Source organism: Tenrec ecaudatus, chromosome 2 (genome assembly GCF_050624435.1).
Source record: "Tenrec ecaudatus isolate mTenEca1 chromosome 2, mTenEca1.hap1, whole genome shotgun sequence".
Lineage (NCBI taxonomy): Eukaryota > Metazoa > Chordata > Mammalia > Afrosoricida > Tenrecidae > Tenrec > Tenrec ecaudatus.
The window spans coordinates 33,173,969-33,193,900 of NC_134531.1; the positions used below are offsets into that span (position 1 = coordinate 33,173,969).

The 19,932-nt window shown below is 49.5% G+C and overlaps 1 protein-coding gene across 3 annotated transcripts in view; it reads left to right on the forward strand.

The window, feature by feature from the left end:
* The window catches only part of RAI14 (retinoic acid induced 14), a 191,431-nt gene that overhangs the window by 109,826 nt on the left and 61,673 nt on the right, over nt 1-19,932 (forward strand). For all 3 annotated transcript variants that reach the window (XM_075540916.1, XM_075540915.1, XM_075540917.1), the window contains exon 3: nt 9,666-9,796. In XM_075540916.1, coding sequence (XP_075397031.1) covers nt 9,666-9,796 — 131 coding nt within the window. The remainder of the gene's footprint in view (nt 1-9,665; nt 9,797-19,932) is intronic.

Sequence of the window (19,932 nt, forward strand, 5' to 3'; positions counted from 1 at the left end):
CTGCAAGGATAATGGCCTGTCAGTGCTAAATGGTAAATCCTCCGATTCAGCGGCCAGTCATCCAAAAGGAACCGTGCTTCGCACAGAACTCAAGAAGCCATCGTCACCACTGTCTATTGATGTTGGTTTGGTTTTCAAGGGAGTGTCTGATAGGTACCAGGCCCTGTAGGTAGGTTCCATCTAACTCGTGGGATTATCGCAAGTAGGTAGAGTTTCCCTGTTTTACAGGTAAGGAAATGGAAACCCAGAAACCGTGGCTGGCGCTGTCGTTTCTGCTGAGAAGCACTGAACTCTGGAGCTCGCCTTCTGGTTTTCTTCTCAGCTCCCTGCCACGAGTCAGTTCGGACTCATGGCCACCGTCTGATAGACTAGAACTGCCCTTGTGGATGGGCAAAACTCACCCTTCACAGGGACAGTAAGCCTCTTCTCCTGCTTGCCCTACTCTGAGTTCTTCATCCGGGCTTGTCATTGGGGTCGCGGTTGGCGTGTAAACCTTGGCATTTTAAGGAGCTTTCCATGTGCATCATTCTAAGATCCGCAAGGGGGTTATGAGGCACTTCAAAGACCTTTAGCATTGGATCGTCTTCGCCGTAAGAAATGAGGCAACTTCAAATAAGAATGCAAATGGGCTAAAGAGGATAGTTAGAGCAGAAAGAAACCTTAAAGCCCATCTCGGGCCAGATTACTTCTTTTAAAGGGTGTGGTCTGAAGACATGCCGTGATTAAGTCCGGGTCCCACAGCTAATTGGTACCAGATAGACACTAAAGAGGACCCGCTTCTCTGGTGTGGAATTTTCTGTGTCTCCACCACACCACCGCCACCACAGTAATTTGGGATCCCTCGCGGCTGGGGAACAAGGGTACACACCAAATAGCCTGGAAGCCCTTGATCGCCAAAAATCCATGTTGTCAGCTCAATGCTTCTTTCTTCACAGGCGGTGAGCAGCTGACCGGGAAAAGGGCCAACTCCCCCCCACCCCCTGGGCGGCATGACTTCAGGGTCTGTCTCTCTGGGAGTCTGTGTCAGTCCCCCCCCACCCCCATGGGCGAGAGGATGCCTTAGATGCTGTTGAATCGTAGTCACTTAGACAAGAATGTAACATCATTCTGACAAATTGGAAAAATGTGAATCACAAGCGAGTGTTTGGTGAGGCCAGGCCTGACTTCAGACTCCGAAACCTACCAAGTAAAACCCAAAGCAAGCTCACTGCTGTCGAGTTTGTCTGATTCATGGCGACACCCGGCAGGGCAGAGAAGAGCTGCTCCTTTGGGTTTCTTTACGGAAGCAAACTGCCACATCTGTCTCCTGGTTGGTGAATTTGAACTGCCGACCTTTCAATAGCCTGACACTTAACTTAGCTCACCACAAAATCCCCTCAGATGCGTGTGTAGGGGTGTGTGTGTGTGCACAACTAACTAAAACACCTCACTGCCATCAAGTGGTTTCCGACTCAAGTGACCCCATAGGGCAGAGTGGAACTGCTGCCCCTGTGGGTGTCTGAGATGGCAACTCTTGATGGAAGCAGACAGCCTCATCGTTCTCCCACAGAGTGGCTAGTAGATTTAAACCATCAGCCTTGTGGCTAGCAGCTCAAGGTGTGACCCCCTACACCACCGGAGTTCCTTACAAATCACTGCGTAGGAATCCTAAACTCCCATTGGGCGTGACTCCGTGGCCCTGAGACTTGACAGCGAATCCGCCTGTCCGCTCAGGACCAGCGATGCCATCCACATACAGGCTGGAGAACAAGCAGCGGGCGATGGAAGCTTTATGTCTCCCAGGCTCCATCTTCTTCCATCCCAGCTTCAGTCAGAAGGGGTGGTAGCGTGGAGACCCGTGGGAACGGCCACATCCGCTCGAGGTGGAGCTGGCCGAGGAGCTGCCTCCTCTCTTGTGTTACTAGATAAAAGCAGCTGTTTGTAAGCATCTCCCCCTGGGGAGGCTGGCTGAGTGTCCCGTGAGGGACACATGGGGAGGGGAGAAACCACGAGGGCAGAGCCCAGTGGGAGAAAGGAGCTGGCTGAGACCACGGAGCCCCGATCGTTGTACTTGAGAAGTGAGCCTGAGGTTAAAGGCAGCTATCCTACTTTCCCAATGTATTGCCCCTCGTTCTGGAGATGGCGGGGGCGGGGGGGGGGGTCCAAACTCGGGGAACGCGCCGGGTCACGCTCTCTCAGAAGGCTCTAAAGCAGTGGCTCTCAACCTTCCTCGTGCCGCGACCCTTTCATACTGTTCCTCATGTGGTGGTGACCCCCCAACCAGGAAATTATTTTTGTTGCTACTTCATAACTGTCATTTTGCTACTGGTATGAATTGGGCGACCCTGTGAAAGGGGCTTTCGACCCTCAAAGGGGTCACGGATCACAGGTTTTAAACCCCTGCTGTAAAAGAAAGTTCTTTCTCTTCTGTTTCTGCTTGCGGCAGCCACGGGAGTCCCTTGGCTTGTAATGCAGCAGAGCTGTTGCCACCCAGCTGTCCTTCCTTTGTGTGCCCCCAAAGAGTGTAAAGAGTGCACCTTCTCTTTTTTGAGGACATCAGAACCCAGCGTGATCCAGTGTGAGTGTTCTGTTAACTGATAACATCTTCAAGGGCCCAGTCGCTTCTCAGCAAGGTTCCATTCATAAGTACCAGGAATAAGACAACAACATTTCTTTTGGGGGGGTGCACACTTTAATCCATAACAAGTCATAAGGAAAGCCTAATGCTTATTAATGGAGTCCTGGTAGTGTAATGCTTAAGCGTTGGGCTGCAATATGCCTAGTCAGCAATTCAAAACCACCAGCAGCTCCATGGGAGAAAGACTGGGCTTTCTAGTCTCATAAACAACTACAGCTTCAGAAGCCCAGAGGGGGTCCCTCTGCGTCAGCATTGACTTGATGGCAGCCAGAAGGCTGATTACGCTTTTGAGGGAGATGAAAGATCTAGTTCTGCAAGGAAGAAGGGCAGCCTCTCTCTCCCCTGACCTCCTACCACACGTGCTTTCAAGTTAGGCCGAGCCTAACACAGTCCAGGGCTCCAGCCCCGACCGCGGACCAGCATCTCCAACAGTGGGGCCTGAGAGCCTATAGACTTCATGACATCCCAGGTGAGGCCCCGGGTTGGATATTTAAGACCTGGCTCCTGGGATGAGAGTTGAGAAAGCGTGTCCACCTCATTACCTCCGAGTAGATTCGACCTCAAACGACCTTTATAGGACAAGAAAGGGAACAGGGCTGAAAAATAAAAATCTGGACCATGAGTAATTCCTTGTTTGCAAAAACTTGACATAAAAGTGGAAAAAAGAAAAGAAACCAGTTTTGTGACGCCGCGGCAGATAGGAGAGATGAGTGGCATCGTGGGTTATGGGTGGGCTGCTAGCCACAGGATGGGTGGTTCAGCCCCACCAGCCACTCTTCAGGAGAAACACGAGCCTTGCTACGCCCATTAGGAGTGACCCATGGCTACCCACAGCTCTGCCCTGCCCTGAAAGGTCGCTCTGAGTCGGAATTGGCTTGATGGCAGTGCATTTGCGTTTTCAGACAGTTAGATCTTGAGGGGATGGAAATGCTTTGCAATTAGGTAGTGGTGATGATTGTGCAGCGTAGCGCATCTATTAAAAACCAACAGAAACATAGAATTCTATACTTTAAAATGGTACATCTCCTGTCATATGGATCCACATAAAAGAGTAGAGAGAGAGATTTAGGTGAATCAAGAGGAAGAACCTTCTGGTAAAAGCAGCAGCCAACACTGAGCACTTAGCAGGTGCCATGGGGCAAGAAATCGAGGCGTTGTCAGTACCGCCGGGAAGCAGCTAAAAGAGCTGAGCTGCACTCACATGAAGCCCGCGGAGGAAGGCAGGATGCAGTATTTCATCCAGTCTAGACTCTGGGCTTCGGAGATGCGTCCCAAGTGGGCCCTGGGGGTGAGATGGAGCCGACGGAGGTCGCCTGGAAAGGTTCGCGTGTCTGCCTCACAGGTGTGGCTTCTAAAAGGCAGCCTTGTGGGAGGCGGCTCTGATGGCCTAGCAGTCCTTGTACAGCAGCCACTTATGTCTTTTCTTTACACCATCGCCCAGCACATGCATATATACACAAAACAAACACATTCCATTTAATTCCCGCTGAGCTTCGCTGGATATTAGGCATCGGCTCCACCTCTCCTCCTTCTCCCTCTCTCCCTTCTTCCTTCTGAGTATTAGCTGGAACCCACAAAAACTCAACCAAACTCATTGCCCCCAAGTTGCTGCTGACTCATAGCGACCCTAAAGGGCAGGGTAGACCCGCCCGCGTGTGTTTCTGAGACCGACTGTCTACAGGAGTAGAAAGCCCATCTTTTATCCACAGGGCGGCTGGCTTTGCACTGCTCACCTTGCAGATAGCAGCCCAACATGTAACCAGTGTACCACCAGGCAGGGCTCCTGATAACCCACAAATGAGTTGATGATACTGTGTTGAGGGGCCCAGTGGGGAGGCAGTGCTAAGGCTGCCCTTTGTAGGTAGCAGTAGTTAGAGGAACAAGTTTCATGGGTAGAGGTAGGAGGTGACATCATTAATCAGATGGGAATCCCTGGAAGTCTTCAGTGGAATAATCTATTACTTCGGAATATATGTCCATTTTTCAAACTACCTTTTCTGACTTTGGATAGTGGATTGAACAAGTGTTCGATACATATTCTTCTAATTTGATTTCATCGAAGTACCACGCAGCCAGAGAAAGGGGCGTCAGAATCATTTGCTTCTGGATTTTTCAAGAAAAATGGCATTTAGACAAAGCATCGGTTTTGTCTCCTCGCTGGATTGGCCACGGAATTTCTCATAGAGACTAAAGCACACGATAGACCGGTTATATGGCAGCGGTGGGGAAAGTCTGCCAGGGCAGGATCAGAAGAGGAAGGCATGGAGCTTTGGAAGCTGAGCTTCCCAGAGAGATCTGCAGTGGCTAGTTGTGCATGTTGTTACCAGTTGTTACCGGGCTGCTTCCAGCTCCTGATGACTCTATGTGTACAGGGCAGAAGTGCCCCTTACAGTTTTTTTTGTTTTTGTTTTTTGAATCATTTTATTAGGGGTTTATACAACTCTTATCACAATCCATAAATACATCAATTGTGTAAAGCACATTTGTACATTCATTGTCTTCATCATTCTCAAAACATTTGCTCTCCACTTAAGCCCCTGGCATCAGCTCCTCATTTTCCCCTTCCCTCCCCGCTCCCCACCCCATGAACCCTTGATAATTCATAAATTATTATTTTCTCATATCTTTCCCTATCCAATGTCTCCCTTCACCCACTTTTCTGTTGCCTGTCCCTAGGGAGGAGGTCACATGTAGATCCTGGTAATCAGTTCCCCTTTCAAACCCACCCTCCCTCTACAGTATCGCAACTCACACCACTGGTTTTGAAGGGATCATTTGCCCTGGATTCCCTGTGTTTCCAGTTCCTATCTATAGGAGTGTACATCCTCTGGTCTAGCCAGATTTGTAAGGTAGAATTGGGATCATGATAGTGGGAGAGGAGGAAGCATTTAGGAGCTAGAGGAAAGTTGTATGTTTCATCGTTACTACACTGCACCCTGACTGAGTGGTCTCCTTCCAGCGACCCTCCATAAAGGGATGTCCAATTGCCTACCGATGGGCTTCGGGTTTCCACTCCGCACTCCCCCTCATTCACGATGATGATTTTTTGTTCTGATGATGCCTGATACCTCATCCCTTTGACACCTCGTGATCGCACAGGTTGGTGTGCTTCTTCCATGTGGGCTTTGTTGCTTCTGAGCTAGATGGCCGCTTGTTTACCTCCGAGCCTTTAAGACTCCAGGTGCTATAACTTTTGATAGCCAGTCACCATCAGCTTTCTTCACCATATTTGCTTATTCACCTGCTTTGTCTTCAGCGATTGTGTCGGGAAGGTGAGCATCATGGAATGCCAGGTTAATAGAACAAAGTATTCTTGCATTGAAGGAGAACTTGAGTGGAGGACCATTGTCCATCTGGTACCTTAATACTAAGCCTATACATAGATATATTTCCAAATCCTTAATTATAAATATATTTACATATGTACATGCCTGTATTTAGACCTCTATAAAACCCTTTACCTCCTAGTTCTTTCCTCTACTTCCTTTCACTTTCCTCTTGTCCCACTATCATGCTCAGCCTTCATTTGGGTTTCAGTAATTCCTCTTTTACCCTTGGTCACGCCCTACCAGGCCTCCTACACCCTCCTTACCACTGATTTGGATCACTTGTTGTTCCCTTGTCCCTGGGTTTGTTGACCCAACTTCCTTTCCCCTCACCTCCCTCTCTCCCATGCCCCCCCACATGGAACTGTTGGCCCCGTTGTTTTCTCCTCCAGATGGCTCATCCAGCCTATCCTATGTAGACAGACCTGTGGAGATAACATGCACAAAAACACGACAGAGCAAAACCAAGCAACAAAATAAAACAACAAACCAATGACAAAAAGAGAACAAATCACAACAAGAAAGAAAAGCTTGCCATTAGGAGTGTTTTCCAGTCAAGTCTTTTGGGGCGCCAAGCCCTGGCCCCAAAGTCTATTTTTGGTATTCCCTGGGGACTTCATTGCTCTGTTCACCTTGCTGTTCTGTTCGGTACACTTAGTTTTTGTGTCAGTTTGGTGGGATCAGATCAGGCGCAATTCCCACACTGTCTTGTCCCTTGTAGGGCTATGGGTCAGTAAGGAATGTCGTGTCTCATAGTGGGGCTGGCCATATGGTCTTCTCTGTGAATTGGCTGCTCTGAGCGGGAATCTCATCCTCAAGGCTTGGTGGGCCAGGATGTGCTCCACTTTCTCTTCCTCCCTCGTCATTTGTTCCCGTGTGCTCTGATCAGACACGTCCCTCTCCCTGAGCTGCAGACTCAGTGCTGTCCTCTGAAGTGAATTCTTCTGGGGGGAGGAGCAGGTGTCCACGTAGTTGGGGTTGAGGCCAGCCCCTCAGACCTCTCCAGTGGTCCCTTGTGGTTTTTTAAGAAGCACCTCATCAGGATTGTTTGGGGAGGTCTCTTCTCTAGCTGAGTTTGAACTGGCATCTTTTTGGTTACGAGTTGAGGCTTCACCGTTCGGTCACACCATCGAGGACACGTAGTTGTGCATCCTAGAACTTATTACAAGTCTAAGCACTATCCTCCCTCTGGGCCACAGAAGGCTGTGTGCATATCAGCTCCCTGCTCCTGCTGGCCAGTACTGTCCTCGGGAAGAGAAGAATGCTGGATGTACAGCCTCTGGAGTCTGAAGCCGAGATCTCTAGCTTCTAGGGCCTGATGCGAACTTTGAGGGCAAGCCTCTTTGTGCCCACTTTCCCAAAAGACCTGCTGAAGGGTGAGGGTGTGTGTGTGCAGGTGACTTGTTAAGTATATGACGTGTGTGGAGAGAGCCCTGCCCTCCTCACCTCATCCGGCTCTGAGGAGAGACTCACATAGGAGGGGAGCATTGTAGACCTCACGAATCAGGCCGCTGACCTTGTCTTCCAGAGTGAGGGGGCGGGGGAGGCTCTTTATTACTAAATCCTCTAGAACTGCAATTCGACAGAAAACCGCCTGTACTTGATTGAAGAAAAGCCCTGCAGTGGGATTTGTCTCTGTCCCAGGGTTCCATGCTTAACAGCGCCAAGAGGACAATCCCTCTGTGGCTCAGCTGCTTTCAGCCACGTCCTCTGAGATTGAGCCTCCTTTGGGATCTTCCCAACCCAGTTGTCACTTGGTCCATGTTGTACAGGGGCACACAAGTGGGAGCCCTTGGTCTTCATTGTGCTTCCTTTGGTCAACTTCATCCTTCTAAGCCAAGTTGGGCGTGAAATCTTTCCTGGATGATCTGTCTTGAGCTGTTGGGCGATTTCACGGTGGCCTTCCTAATCCAAGGTCTCGGGGGATTGAGGCCGGGCTGTGGGGGTCATAGCATCTATGTGTCAGTCTGGAGTTCTGAACGTCAAATCCATGCCCAGTTGAGAAAGGAGCCGGGTGACACAGGAGTGACGCATTGGGTGGCTAAGTCAGAAGGTTGGCAGTTCAAACCCACTAGCTGCTCTGCAAGAGAAAGGTGTGGCATTCAGAGTCTGTATAAACTGACAGCATGGAAGCATTACAGGTCAGTTCTGCTCTGCCCTACAGGGTTTCTGTGACCCGCAGAATCAACTCTAAGACAACCGACTTGATTAATTTAGAACTAAGTGGCTGGTTTTCTTCCCATGTCCTGAGTCCTAAGAAATAGGTCTGGCGGAGTCCTCAAACTCTCAAGAGATGCAGGCTTCTCCCCTGGCCCCTGGGCAGCTCTACTGTGAACCTGGTTGGCCTGTGGTTGGTTCTCAGAGGCCTGGTCTCTAGACCGTGGCTGGAAGGGGGACTAGGATTTCTGATGGAATTAAAGTGCATTCCTAAGACCCTGGAAACATGTCATCTGGTAAATGTCCCTCCGTGTAGCCTTTAAATCTCCAGTGTCTCTCTGGCATGCCTCTCTGTAGTGGTCCAGGGCAAAGCTTTTAATGTGAAGCACCTCTAGGCTCTTATCTTCAGGCAAGAGGAGAGTTGAGAGACTGGCCTGTGGGAAGCTTTGGGGAAGGAGGGAGAGAGACATTCCCCAGAGCTGAAGGGCCGGGCCAGGGAGTAGACTTCATCTCAAGGAAGGGCTGTGAACTTTGGTGTGTCCCAGAATCTTTTCTCACATACACACCTCCCCAACCTACCCCATTAATCCTTTGTACACCTCAAACCATCATAACTCAAAACTGACTGCCATCGAGTCAATTCCACCTCATAGTGTAGTGAGCTGTACACTGAACTGCTCATCATAAGATCAGTGGTTCTAACCCACCAGCTGCTGTATGCAAGAAAGACGAGGCTATCTATCTGCACCTGTAAAGATTTACAGTCTTGGAACCCCAAAGGAGGGACTCTACTCTGTGCTCGAATGTCTGTGAGAAAAGCCACCAGAGGGCTCGCTAATGCCTTGATTTCATACTCTCATTCCTCAGCTCCAGAACCTTCCGTGGCTCCCTTCTCCCCAGCTACTCTTTGTGTGTTACCAGATCGTGGTGCTGGGTTGGGTTCGCGGTGCTGAAGGCTCTGCTCAAAGCTGGTTGATGTTTAATAGCTTGTTCAGGAAGACTCCTTCTTCGGGGTACATGTTTGAGTCGGTGTTCTAGAAGGATACCAACTTCAAAGCTAGTACACGGCCCAAAAATCAGGGCCCAGGGAGCAGGCAGGAAAGAGTAGCCAACAAAGCAGCCAAAAGAGGAGTGTGTGTAAGACCTCAACTCACCTCTAGCTGTTGGGCAGTTTCAGCTTGGTTCTGTAACGTAGTGGACAGAGTGAGCTGCGGACAAGGTCAAAGGCCAAAGTTCCGAGGAGTCAGTTGTCCGGTCGGGCTAAAAATAAGCTAATGTGTAAACTGGTCTCCGAGGTCGTTCCATCGACCCACCTTCTCTGAACAGAAGTGACTGCATAGTGGCCGCTACTTCATTGAGCTGTGAATGTTTTCTTTTGGGAAGCCGGCCTTTTTGGGTGCTGCCATGGTGAAGGGAAAGGTATCCGTAACGTTGCCTGTTTTGAGGGGCAGGTTTTCACTGGGGCAAGGGGAGGGTGGAGAGGTGGGGTCGGGCCTGAGGTTCTCCTGCAGGCTGTCTGTGGCTGCCAGTGCTCATCAGCTCTGTGTCTTCTCTTTGCTCCGTAGGTCAATGAATGGAACAAGAATGATGACCGGCTGCTGCAGGCTGTGGAGAATGGAGACCCGGAGAAGGTGGCCTCGTTGCTCAGCAAGAAGGGGGCCAGTGCCACCAAGCAGGATAGCGAGGGCAAGACCGCGTAAGCTGCACAATGTGGTTTCTCAGCGTGTTAGTTCTGGGCTTCACCATCATCCCTGGACTCCTCAGTCTGCATGGGATTTCACCAGTACCTTTGTGGGACCTTTGGGAAATTACAGGTGGCCCTCATCTGTGGTATACTAGAGTTATAATGAACCGTGCTCATAACTGTCTTTTTGCTGTTGTGGTGCTGGTGGTACATCTTCTTATCAGTAGTATGTACTTAGTACTATTGTCTAACTCATAACAACCCTGTCTACAACAGAACAACCCCTGCCCGGTTCTGTGCCATCCTCATCGTCCTTCCCGTGTTGGAGCCACTGTGGCAATCCAGCTCATTGGGGTCTCCCTTTCAGCCGCCCCTCTGCTTTACCGGCGTGACGGGCTTCCCCAGGCACTGCCCCTTCCTGATAACGTGCCCAGAGTGTGTGAGATGAGGGCTTGCCCGCCTTACTTCTGAGAAGCATTCTGGCTAATTCTTGGTGTTCTGGCTTACTCTGTGTATGTGACTATGCCTTTTCTCTGCCCCCCGAATGACTTCCTTGTCCTTGGCATTGGAGAGTTTGACAACAGTATGTTGCACTGTTTTTGCTGTGGCGGTGGTTTTGCGGGGAGGGTGATGGTATATCTCTCCTGTGTAGGGCTCTCGCAGCTTCCTGGCTATGTTTTCTCATATTTTATGCAGGTAGGACATTTTTCATACTGGCGTTCTTGTCTGCGGGTTTTTGGAATCCCTTTGAGGCCTAGGCTGTTCCTCTTGATATTGTCCCGCATAAGTCTTTACCTTGTTTCAGACTCCTGAAGAATTTTTGTTGCTCTTTCTTCTTATAGTTTGGGGTTCAAGGATTTGCTGTTGAGCTCGCAGGTTGATCGTTCTAGTTCTGTGTTCTGTTGTTGCTAGGTGCTGTCAAGACAGTCCCCACGCATGACGACCCTGTGCTCAAGAAAACAAACCCCTGCCTAGTCTTGCGTCACCCTGACAGTTGTTCTTACGCGGGAGCCAGTTGTGTTGGCCACTATGTCAATCCATCCGGTCAAGAACCTTCTGGTTTGCTGCTCCTCAGCTTTTGAAAGCACGAGGTCCTTCTCCAGGGACTGGTCTGCCCTGACAATATGTCCAAAGTTTATTTCGCCATCCTTCCCTCTATAGAGCGTTCTCGCTGTACTTCTTCCAAGACAGATTTGTTTGTTCTTTTGGCGGTCCTTTGCATAGTTTACCAGCACAATAATTCAAATGTGGTGATTCTTCTTCGGTCTTCCTTATTCCGTGTGTCCAACTTTCACATGCCCATGAGGTGATGGAAAATATTATGTGTAGGCTCAGGCACCCTATAAGTCTTCGAAGTAACCTCCTTGCTGTTTCAACACTTTCTTATAGTACAGCTTCTCTGGTGATTTGCTCAGCATACAGGTTGAACAAGTGTGGTAAGAGGACACAGCCCTAAGGACACAACCTTGACCCACACCTTTCCTGATTGTAACCCACGCAGTATCCCCCTGTCTGGTCCCATAACTGCCTCGTGATCCATGTACAAGTTCCGAATGAACACAGTGAAGTGCTTTGAAATTCCCACTTTCCCCCAGCTATCCATAGATTGTTAGGATCCGCACAGTCGAAGGCCTTTGCACAGTCCGTAACGCACACGTAAGCGTCTTTCTGGTATTCTCTGCTTTGAGCCAAGCTCCAGCTGACATCAGCAATGATATCCCTTGTTCCACATCTCCTCCTGAATCCAGCCAGTACCTCTGGCAGCTCCCTGACAATGGACTGCTGCAATCATTGTTGGATGATCGTCAGCAGAATTGTACTTCTATGTGATAGCAACGATCTTCTATACTGTGAGCATTCCGTTTGGTCACCTCTCTTTGGAATGGGTACAAATACGGAGGATCTCTTGCAGTCAGTTGTCTTCCAAGTTTCCTGGCCTAGACCAGTGAGGCATGTGAGGGCCTCATCAGCTTGTTGACACATTTCATTGGACATTCCATCAATTCCTGGAGCCTTGTTTTTGGCTAACGCTTTCAGTGCAGCTTTGGCTTCTTCCTTCAGTCCCATTGGTTCTTGCTCATGTGCTACCTATTGTAACGGGGGACTGTTGAGTAGTGCTTTCTGGTGTGGTGACTCTGTGTGTTCTTTCTATCTTCTTTTGATGTTTTCTGCATCATTCAGAATTTTATCCATAGAATCTTTCAAAGTATTGCAAATGGAGGCTTCATTGAATTCTTAGATTATGGATTCCCAATAATCCTGGAAAGTCCTGCATTAGAAACACCCAGTGGTTTTATTGTTGTTGTTTATAATACTGATGCCTTGCTGAATGTAGTAGGTCATGTGTTGAGCTGTTAACCACAAGGTCATCGGTTCAAAACCACCAGTCACTTTACATGAGAAAGAGGGTGCTTTCTATACCTGTAAAGAGTTACAGTCTCGGAAACCCACATCGGGTAGTTCTGCCCTGCCCTCTCACTTCGCTTTGAGTCAGAATCAACTCCAAAGCAATGAGCTTACTACTTTCATTCCCTAAGAATCACTTGGTCTCGAGAGAGTCCCAAGGAATCATGGTTTTTAAAGTGCCTCATGAGGTTCAACTATAACAGAGGACTGATTCTAGATGGATATAGACCTACTCTCCCCAGCCTTCTCTGCCCGTCAGTGCCACTGAGTCAATTCAGATTCGTATTGACCCCATATAGAAGGGGTAGGAAACCTTTTTTCTTCCAAGGTCCATTTGGAATATTATATATCTGTAATATATAATATATAAAGTTAGGCTGCTGAATTTAGTCGAATATTTAATTAACTTGTCCCCGTGAATGCTGGGGCTGCTTCTCTTTGGTGAAGCATGTGCTGTTTGTGAGCTGGTATTGAGGAGCTCTCAAGTCTGATACGCCCTTGTTCTACAGCGTTTCCAAGACTACATTTGTATGGGAGCAGAGAGCCTTCTCTTTCCCCTGGGGAGTGTCAGGTATCGGACTGTCGGCCTTGCGTTCAGCAGCCGGATGCCTAACTCACAGTGCCACCAGAGCTCCTTAGGGACTGCAGAGTGTAAGATAACAGGATCAGAGGCAGATGTCTCATCCAAGGGGTAAGAAAAGTAGGATGTTGTCCCACAGTCATCAGGAGATCCTTGGTTCACTTTGTAGCAAATGATGCCGATGAAAGCCTGTTCATACCACCAAGTGGATGCCATGTGCCAGACACAGCCCCTCATGTTTGGGGAACCACACGCTGGCTTCCGGGCATGGAATTTGGTCTAGAAGCCAGGCTGGTGGTAATACAAAGGGAAGAAAGAGGTAAACTCCCCCTCATCATCTATGACGCTGGCTCATCCTCTGCCAAACCGCCGGGCCTAGCCTTCTCCTCAGCTTCGGTTTGACGTTCTACTGTCTCTCCGGTGAGGGTGCAGGCCCAGAGACAGGGGGGACTCACACTTGGTCGTCTGAACTCTTTAGCTGCAGTGGGCTTTGGCCGTTGGCAGATTTTTTTCTTGAATCATTTGCCTCCTCAACTTAATGCAATTTTCCATTCTTGTCCTCTTTCTGCGTTAGATGATAAATTCTGTGATAGGAAGGATTTGCTTGTTCACCACCATAATTCCATTATCTAGCTCATTATCTGGTCTATAGTACAAACAAACAAGCACCATCCTGTTTCCTAGTGACCCTCTAGAACAGTGCAGAACTGCTCCTTAGGGGTTGGAGGCTGTAAATCTGCCTAGGAGCAGACAGCCTCCTCTTGCTCCTGAGAAGCAGCTGGTGGATTTGAACCACAGACTTTTGATTGGCAGCCCACTATTTACCCCGCTGAGCCACCAGGGCTCCTTGGTCTACAGTAAAGGTGCTGATTAAATATTTACCATAATAATTCATTAAACGTTTTTCCCATGATGCATTATTTGGAGTCAGCAATGTGTGAGCACTCCCAAATTTATCCTGAGATTTTAGGTCAAACAAACCTGGGCTCTGGAATGCTTTTTGCACCCCCAGGCAGCCTTTTCGGTCCCTGCTTCTCCCAGTCCACCTTGATAGGGAGCGGCCCAAGCTATAGCTGTCTGAGAGAAAAGAAAAAGAAATGTGTGCAAACATTGAGTCCCAGAACTCATTAGCAAGAAGACAGAAATGTGAGGGGAGCAGCTTGGTAGCAGGAATGACACATCAATTACTTTTTTTAGTAAAAACTACTTTGCCAATGAGAAAGTGGGGGCACCTATGTGACAGTTTTTCCCAAACTTCCTAAAGAATCTCTCTGAACATCTCCACCTGTGCGCTTGCCCCTCGACCACTTCTTCAGCTGAGCAGATTTGTGCCATGGTTGTGTTAGCTGGGCTTCCTGGTAGGAATATAGCTGTTACCTTATCACACATAATGCTGTGCTTCTAGGTGGGTTGTGAAATGCCTTTTGATAATAAATGCAATACTGTTCCCCTGGAATTTAATCATCCCAGCGTAGTAAACCAGGGGCTTCCCAACTCCACCAGTGGTTGTGAAGATGGTGCAGGGCCAAGTACACTGGGCGGGAGCTGCCTGGGCACACTCACGCCGGCTTGGAGTAAGTGTGCAGGGACATTGCTCACACTCATCATGCCGTTCAATAGTCCCCACGAGCCACTCCCCAAATGGAACTGGCTCCCAGACGGAAACACACTGCTCCTTAAGCAAAGCAAGACCCCTCCGCTCCCACTCCCCTTATTCCCCCGCCCACCTCCCTGCCTCCCGCTCTGGAAACCACTGCTGAACTTGGTCTCTATTACAGTTTCTGTTCTAGGTATTTCATACAAAAAGTGTCTTGTCGCATTTACCCTTTTGAGTCTGGCTTATTTTATTTAGCGAGGATTTTGCTCTTCTTCCTCTTGATGATGAAAGACAAACATCACATTGTGCCGATGGTATTAATGGGTTGAAGTTTAATTTCATAGACAACTTGCAAATCGGGGTTACATTTTGACCTGATGTTGCAAAGATCTGACAGTGTGCTCTTATCAAACCGTGATTGCATTGTCATAAGAATAAACGTGAGCGGATAAACTGGATAAAAGTGAAAGCCATAGGGGGTGGGGGCAGAACGGATCAAATAAATCAATAAATCTGTGTTCGAGATTTTCACACACACAAAGGATTTTCACACAGCATTCTCTGGCGGAACAATTAAAATACGGCTGACTGGGCCTTGGAGCCGGACTGAATCCTTCAGCTGAGCACAGTGCCCTCCCTTGGTAGCTTATCTACACCATTGTTTGACTCAGAGGTGAGGGCCAGGAACCAGTTTCTCAAGATTCCAGGTTTGAAAGGACACCTAAGGGCAAATGGTGTGAGTAGGTCACCCCAACTCCATGGACCCCGAAATGTGAATTCCTGGGGAATTTCTACCTGGACCTGTCCACATGTAACTACCAGAAGCACTGTGCAATTCCACCTTCCTGTACAGCCTCCGAAGCCAAGGAGAGGGCTATTCTGCCCTGTAGAGTCACGCCGTCTAGAAATCGACTCCATCGCGGTACGGTAGCTGTTTTCCTGGTTAGACTTCATGATCGCCTTCCAGCCTTAGTGTGTAGGATGAGTCTGGCCATGGAGTTGGCGGCAGTCTCCCTCAAGCTTTCTGTATCCTATATGATGCTGGCCCAGGGTTCTCGCTCACGGGGAGCTCCAAGCAGAGTGCCTGATTTTAGTCGAATATCTGAATTCCTACCGGAAGCTAGAAATGCCTCTTCCCCAAACTTGGAGGTTTTCTCTGAGAGAGGGGTTCCCCTGGTCGTGGCTTCCCTTGTTTTTGGTTCAGGGTCATTCAGGCAGGCAGGCCGGGCTCTGGTGCTGTTGGTTAATTAGCCAGCTAGCTGCAACAGGCCGCCGAGGCAGGGGTGGTTTGCAGCCCGTCTGCAATGTTTTGCGTTTTCTCTGAGTAACTTGAGCGGACTTGCAGTTGGCCTCATTCTCTGGGGCTCTTTAGGATCTTCCTTCATTCCTGCAGCTCTCTATCAGAATTAGGCCGGAGGCCTGTTTTCTAGGGAGCTTGCGTGGTAAGCCTTCTTGGTCTTGCTCAAGCACTTTATGATGTTTCCCTCTTGCCTGTCAATCAGGAGCCTTGAGTTTGGCCCAGCCCTTACAGAACCCTAGTAGCCTAGGGGGTTCTGCCTTGGGTGGCTAACCTTTGGGTCAGCGGTTGAAACCCACCAGTCTCTCTCTCCTCAGGGGAACAATGATGCTGCCTGCTCCCCTGGGGATGTCCAGCCTTTTAAACCCAAAGAACAGTGAACTCTGCCTACCGGGTCTCTATGAGTCAGAACTGACTTAATGGCCGTGACCTTATAGGCAGTCTCTTACTGTTCTGCTATAAAGCAGATGCTTCATCTGCGGGGCACAGGGTCTTCCACACATTTGGGCTAGGTTATTGGTGCAGTCCAGAATGCCTTTTTCCCAAGGTGCCTTTGACCTTGATTTCCCTGCCCCCTTCTTCTGTTGGAGATACTAGAATCTTGACCTAGGACTTGGTGTATGTAGTGGGTGTAGTTTCTCGTTGTTTTCAGGAAGGCTAACTTCTTAACACAGTAAGCTTCCTGAGGACAAACCAGACTCACTCCACTGCCGCCAAGCCAAGTCGTGCTGACACCCCTGGCCCTTGGAAGCAGAGGAGCATTGCCCCGCCAGGTTCCCCAGGCAGAGCTTTCCAGAAGCAGAGGGCCATGTCCTCCCGTGGAGCGGCTGGTGGGTTCAAACCACCAGTCCCGAACCCGTGGGGACCCCATACACAGTGACACCCCATCCTCGGGCTAGCCCCACACCATCCCCCTGATCACTGAGGTTCAGACCATGGGAACCTACCGGGTTTTCCCTGGCTGCTTTGGGGGTAAAGATGAGCAGGTCTCTCCTCCTGGTTTGGGGGCCCTGGTATAGTGGGTTACGCATTGGACTTGATGGCAAGGGTTTGGAACCACTAGCCGATCCTGGGAGAAAGATGAGGCTTTCTGTGGAAACAAACACACTGGGGCCGTTCTCCTGCGTCCCCCAGGGTCCCTGTGAGTGGCAGTCATCTCTGGCAGTGGGTTTCTGGAAGCTCTGTCGAAACGCCCTCAGCACAAGCCTCCACGACTGAAGCCCGCGTCTGCCGCACGGGAGGCACGCGGGCTACCTCTGGCCTGCCCGTGCCCGCGTCCCAAGTAAAACCAGCCCAACTCGGCACAAAAGCACTGCCATTGAGTCCATTCTGACTCACCGTGACCCTGCGAGACACAGTTGAGTGGGCCTAAGACTGTCAATCACAGAAGATGGCCGCATCTCCTTTGGAATGGCGGCAGGTGGTTTCGAACTGCCAACTCTTCATCATCGGCTGAGCATTTAACCAGAGTCACCTGGGCTCCTCCCAAGCCCAAGAGAGACAGTCAACTGGTATTTTTGGAAGTGACTCTGCAGAAAGCACTTTTTTTTTTTGGCTGGCATTACCTCATGGATCTGTTTCTTTGGTGTGATATGACTGGGGTTCAGGCCTGAACGAGGTAGAGGCCCCCCGATGGCCTAGCCCGTTCCCCTTGGCACTTTTTCTGAGAACGAAGTCAAGAAATCCTCAACCTTCACCACCTAGAGAACCAGGCAGGCCAGGAGGTCCCAAGAATGTAGCAGTCGAAGCAGCCATCTCCTCAGACATTCTCCAGAAGCCTCCATCACCCAAGGTCAAGGACCAGCTGGGTGGTTGGGTAATTCTTCAGACTCTTAGTTCCTTCCTGAAATATTTCCCTTCAGGGAAAGATAAGCAATCTTGTCAGAAACCCTGTCTCTCCCTTTAAGACTGATCAAAGAAGCGGGGGTGGGGGCTGTTCACGAAAGTAAAAACCCTTGAATGGCTGGAATTCATTTAGGAAGAAGTCTGAGCAGGGTGGTGTCCTGGGTCAGCAGAGACTAAAATCCAGCAGGGCAGAGAGAGTGCCTCGGGCTGTGTTGATGGAGTGGGGCTTGGCTCCCCCCTCCCCCCCGCCCATCTGTTCTCTTTCCATGGCGGATGGGAGGAAATGGGAGGACAGCGGGGCCTGAAACCTCTCCCCATACATCTAATTGCTTCAAGATGGTCCCCCCCTACGTGTGGCTGTGCATTTAATTAAAGTTGTGTGTGTGTGTTTGTCTTAGGAACAGCCAGACTAAATAAAATTGCTGCTGGGACTGTAGGATTTGAACAAATACCACCAGGTATGTGTGTGTGTGTGTGTGTGTCCCTAATAGACGGATGGACAACATCTGCGTTGCATGCCCTCCACATTTCAGAAGCTGGAGTTTTCCTGATTTGAATAGAAGAATGTGTGGAAGGGTTTTAGACCCGTGCTATGGCACTCACATGTAATCCGGGAGTTAGTTTCTGAATTAGGCCAGTCAGGATAAGGGGTTTCCCTCGTTGGTGACTGGTCACACTTTGGCTCTTCCCGTTTGCTCAGAAGAGGGATCCCCCGTCTTGGAAATCGAGCCACGCCACCTCGTCAGTCTTCCCTGGTGCTTCTGGCATTGTTGCTAGCGGATGTCAAGTTGGACCCAACTCATGAGAACGCCACTCACAATGTGACTTGATAACTGTTGTGTGGTGTAGGGCTTGCATTGGCCACTTATTCAGAAGTGGCCTGCCAGGCCTTTCTTCGTAGTCTCCTGGCGATCACTCACAGACTTCTGCACTGCCACTGAGTCAGTGCCGACTGATAGTGACCCTCGAGAGCAGCAGTTCTCAGGGTCACGACCCCTTTGGGGGTCAGACAACCCTTTCACATGGGTCCCAATTCATACCAGTAGCAAAATGACAGTGGTGAAATAGCAATGAAAATAATTTTATGGTTGGGGAGGTCACCACAACATGAGGAACTGTATGAAAGGGTTGTGGCATTAGGAAGGTTGAGAACTGCTTCTCGAGGGCAGGGTAGAGTTTCCCAGACCGTAACTCTTTACAGGAGTAGAAAGCCCCATCTTTCTCCTGGGGAGTAGCTGGTGGCTTTGAACTGCAGACCTTGAAGTTAGCAGTCAAACATGTGCCATTACACCAACAGGGCTCAACAACATGTCCAAAGTACATGAAATCTTGCCATACTTGCTTCTAAGGAACATTTTAGCTTGGTATCTCCCCAGAGGAATCTGTTTGTTCTGGCAGTTTGGGGTACTGCCGTTGATCTTTGCCAACCCCACAATTCACATGTATCAATTCTTCTCTGGTCTTCCTTACTCTGAGTCCAGCTTCCACATGCATATGAGGGGAGTTAAAAAACCATGGGCACATAGGAAGAGGTCTTCAAAGAGTATGGAGTCCCAAGGAAAGCACGAGTGAGTCAGGATGCAGCATAGCACCGACAAAACACACAACACTCCTCTGGTTCTCTAGTGCTTCCTCCCCCCACTGTCACGACCCCAGTTCTACCTCACAAATCCAGCTCGCCTGGAGCACGTACACTGGTACAGTGAAGAGCTATCCCCAAATCTGAATCCAGGACAGATAAACCGTCAGGAACAGCAATGGGAGTAGCGATACCAGGAGGGTAGAGGGGTGGTGGGAGGAGAAGGGGCAAAACGGGGAACCGACTACAATGATTAACATAGAACTCCCCCCACCCTCACAGGGGGACGAACAACAGTAACGTGGGAGATGGGTTCCCACTTTCTCCCTCTTCCCCCTCCCCCAACCATCTCCCTACCCTCATGATATTGCTACTCCCATTACTGTTCCTGAGGGGATTAGCTGTCCTGAATTCCATGTGTCAAGAGCGCTTATCTGTACCAATGTGTGTTCTCCAGTCTTGCCAGATTTGTAAAGTAGAACTGGGTCATAGTAATGGGGTGTGGTGGGGACAAAGCATTCAGGAACTAGAGGAATGATGTGTATTTCGTTTGTGCTATACTGCACCCTGGTTGAATTGTCCCTTCCTTGTAACCCTTCTGTGGGGGGATGTCCAACTGTCTACAGATGGACTTTGGGTCTCCACTCCAAAACCCCTCATTCACAGCGATATAGTTGTTTGTTTTGGATCTGCTGATACCTGATCATATTGACACCTCATGATCACACAGACTTGTGTGCTTCTTGCATGTGGGTTTATTAGCTTCCCTGATAGATGGCTATTTGTTTAACTTCAAACCTTTAAGACTCCAGATGCTACATCTTTCGTTAGCTGGGCACTCTCT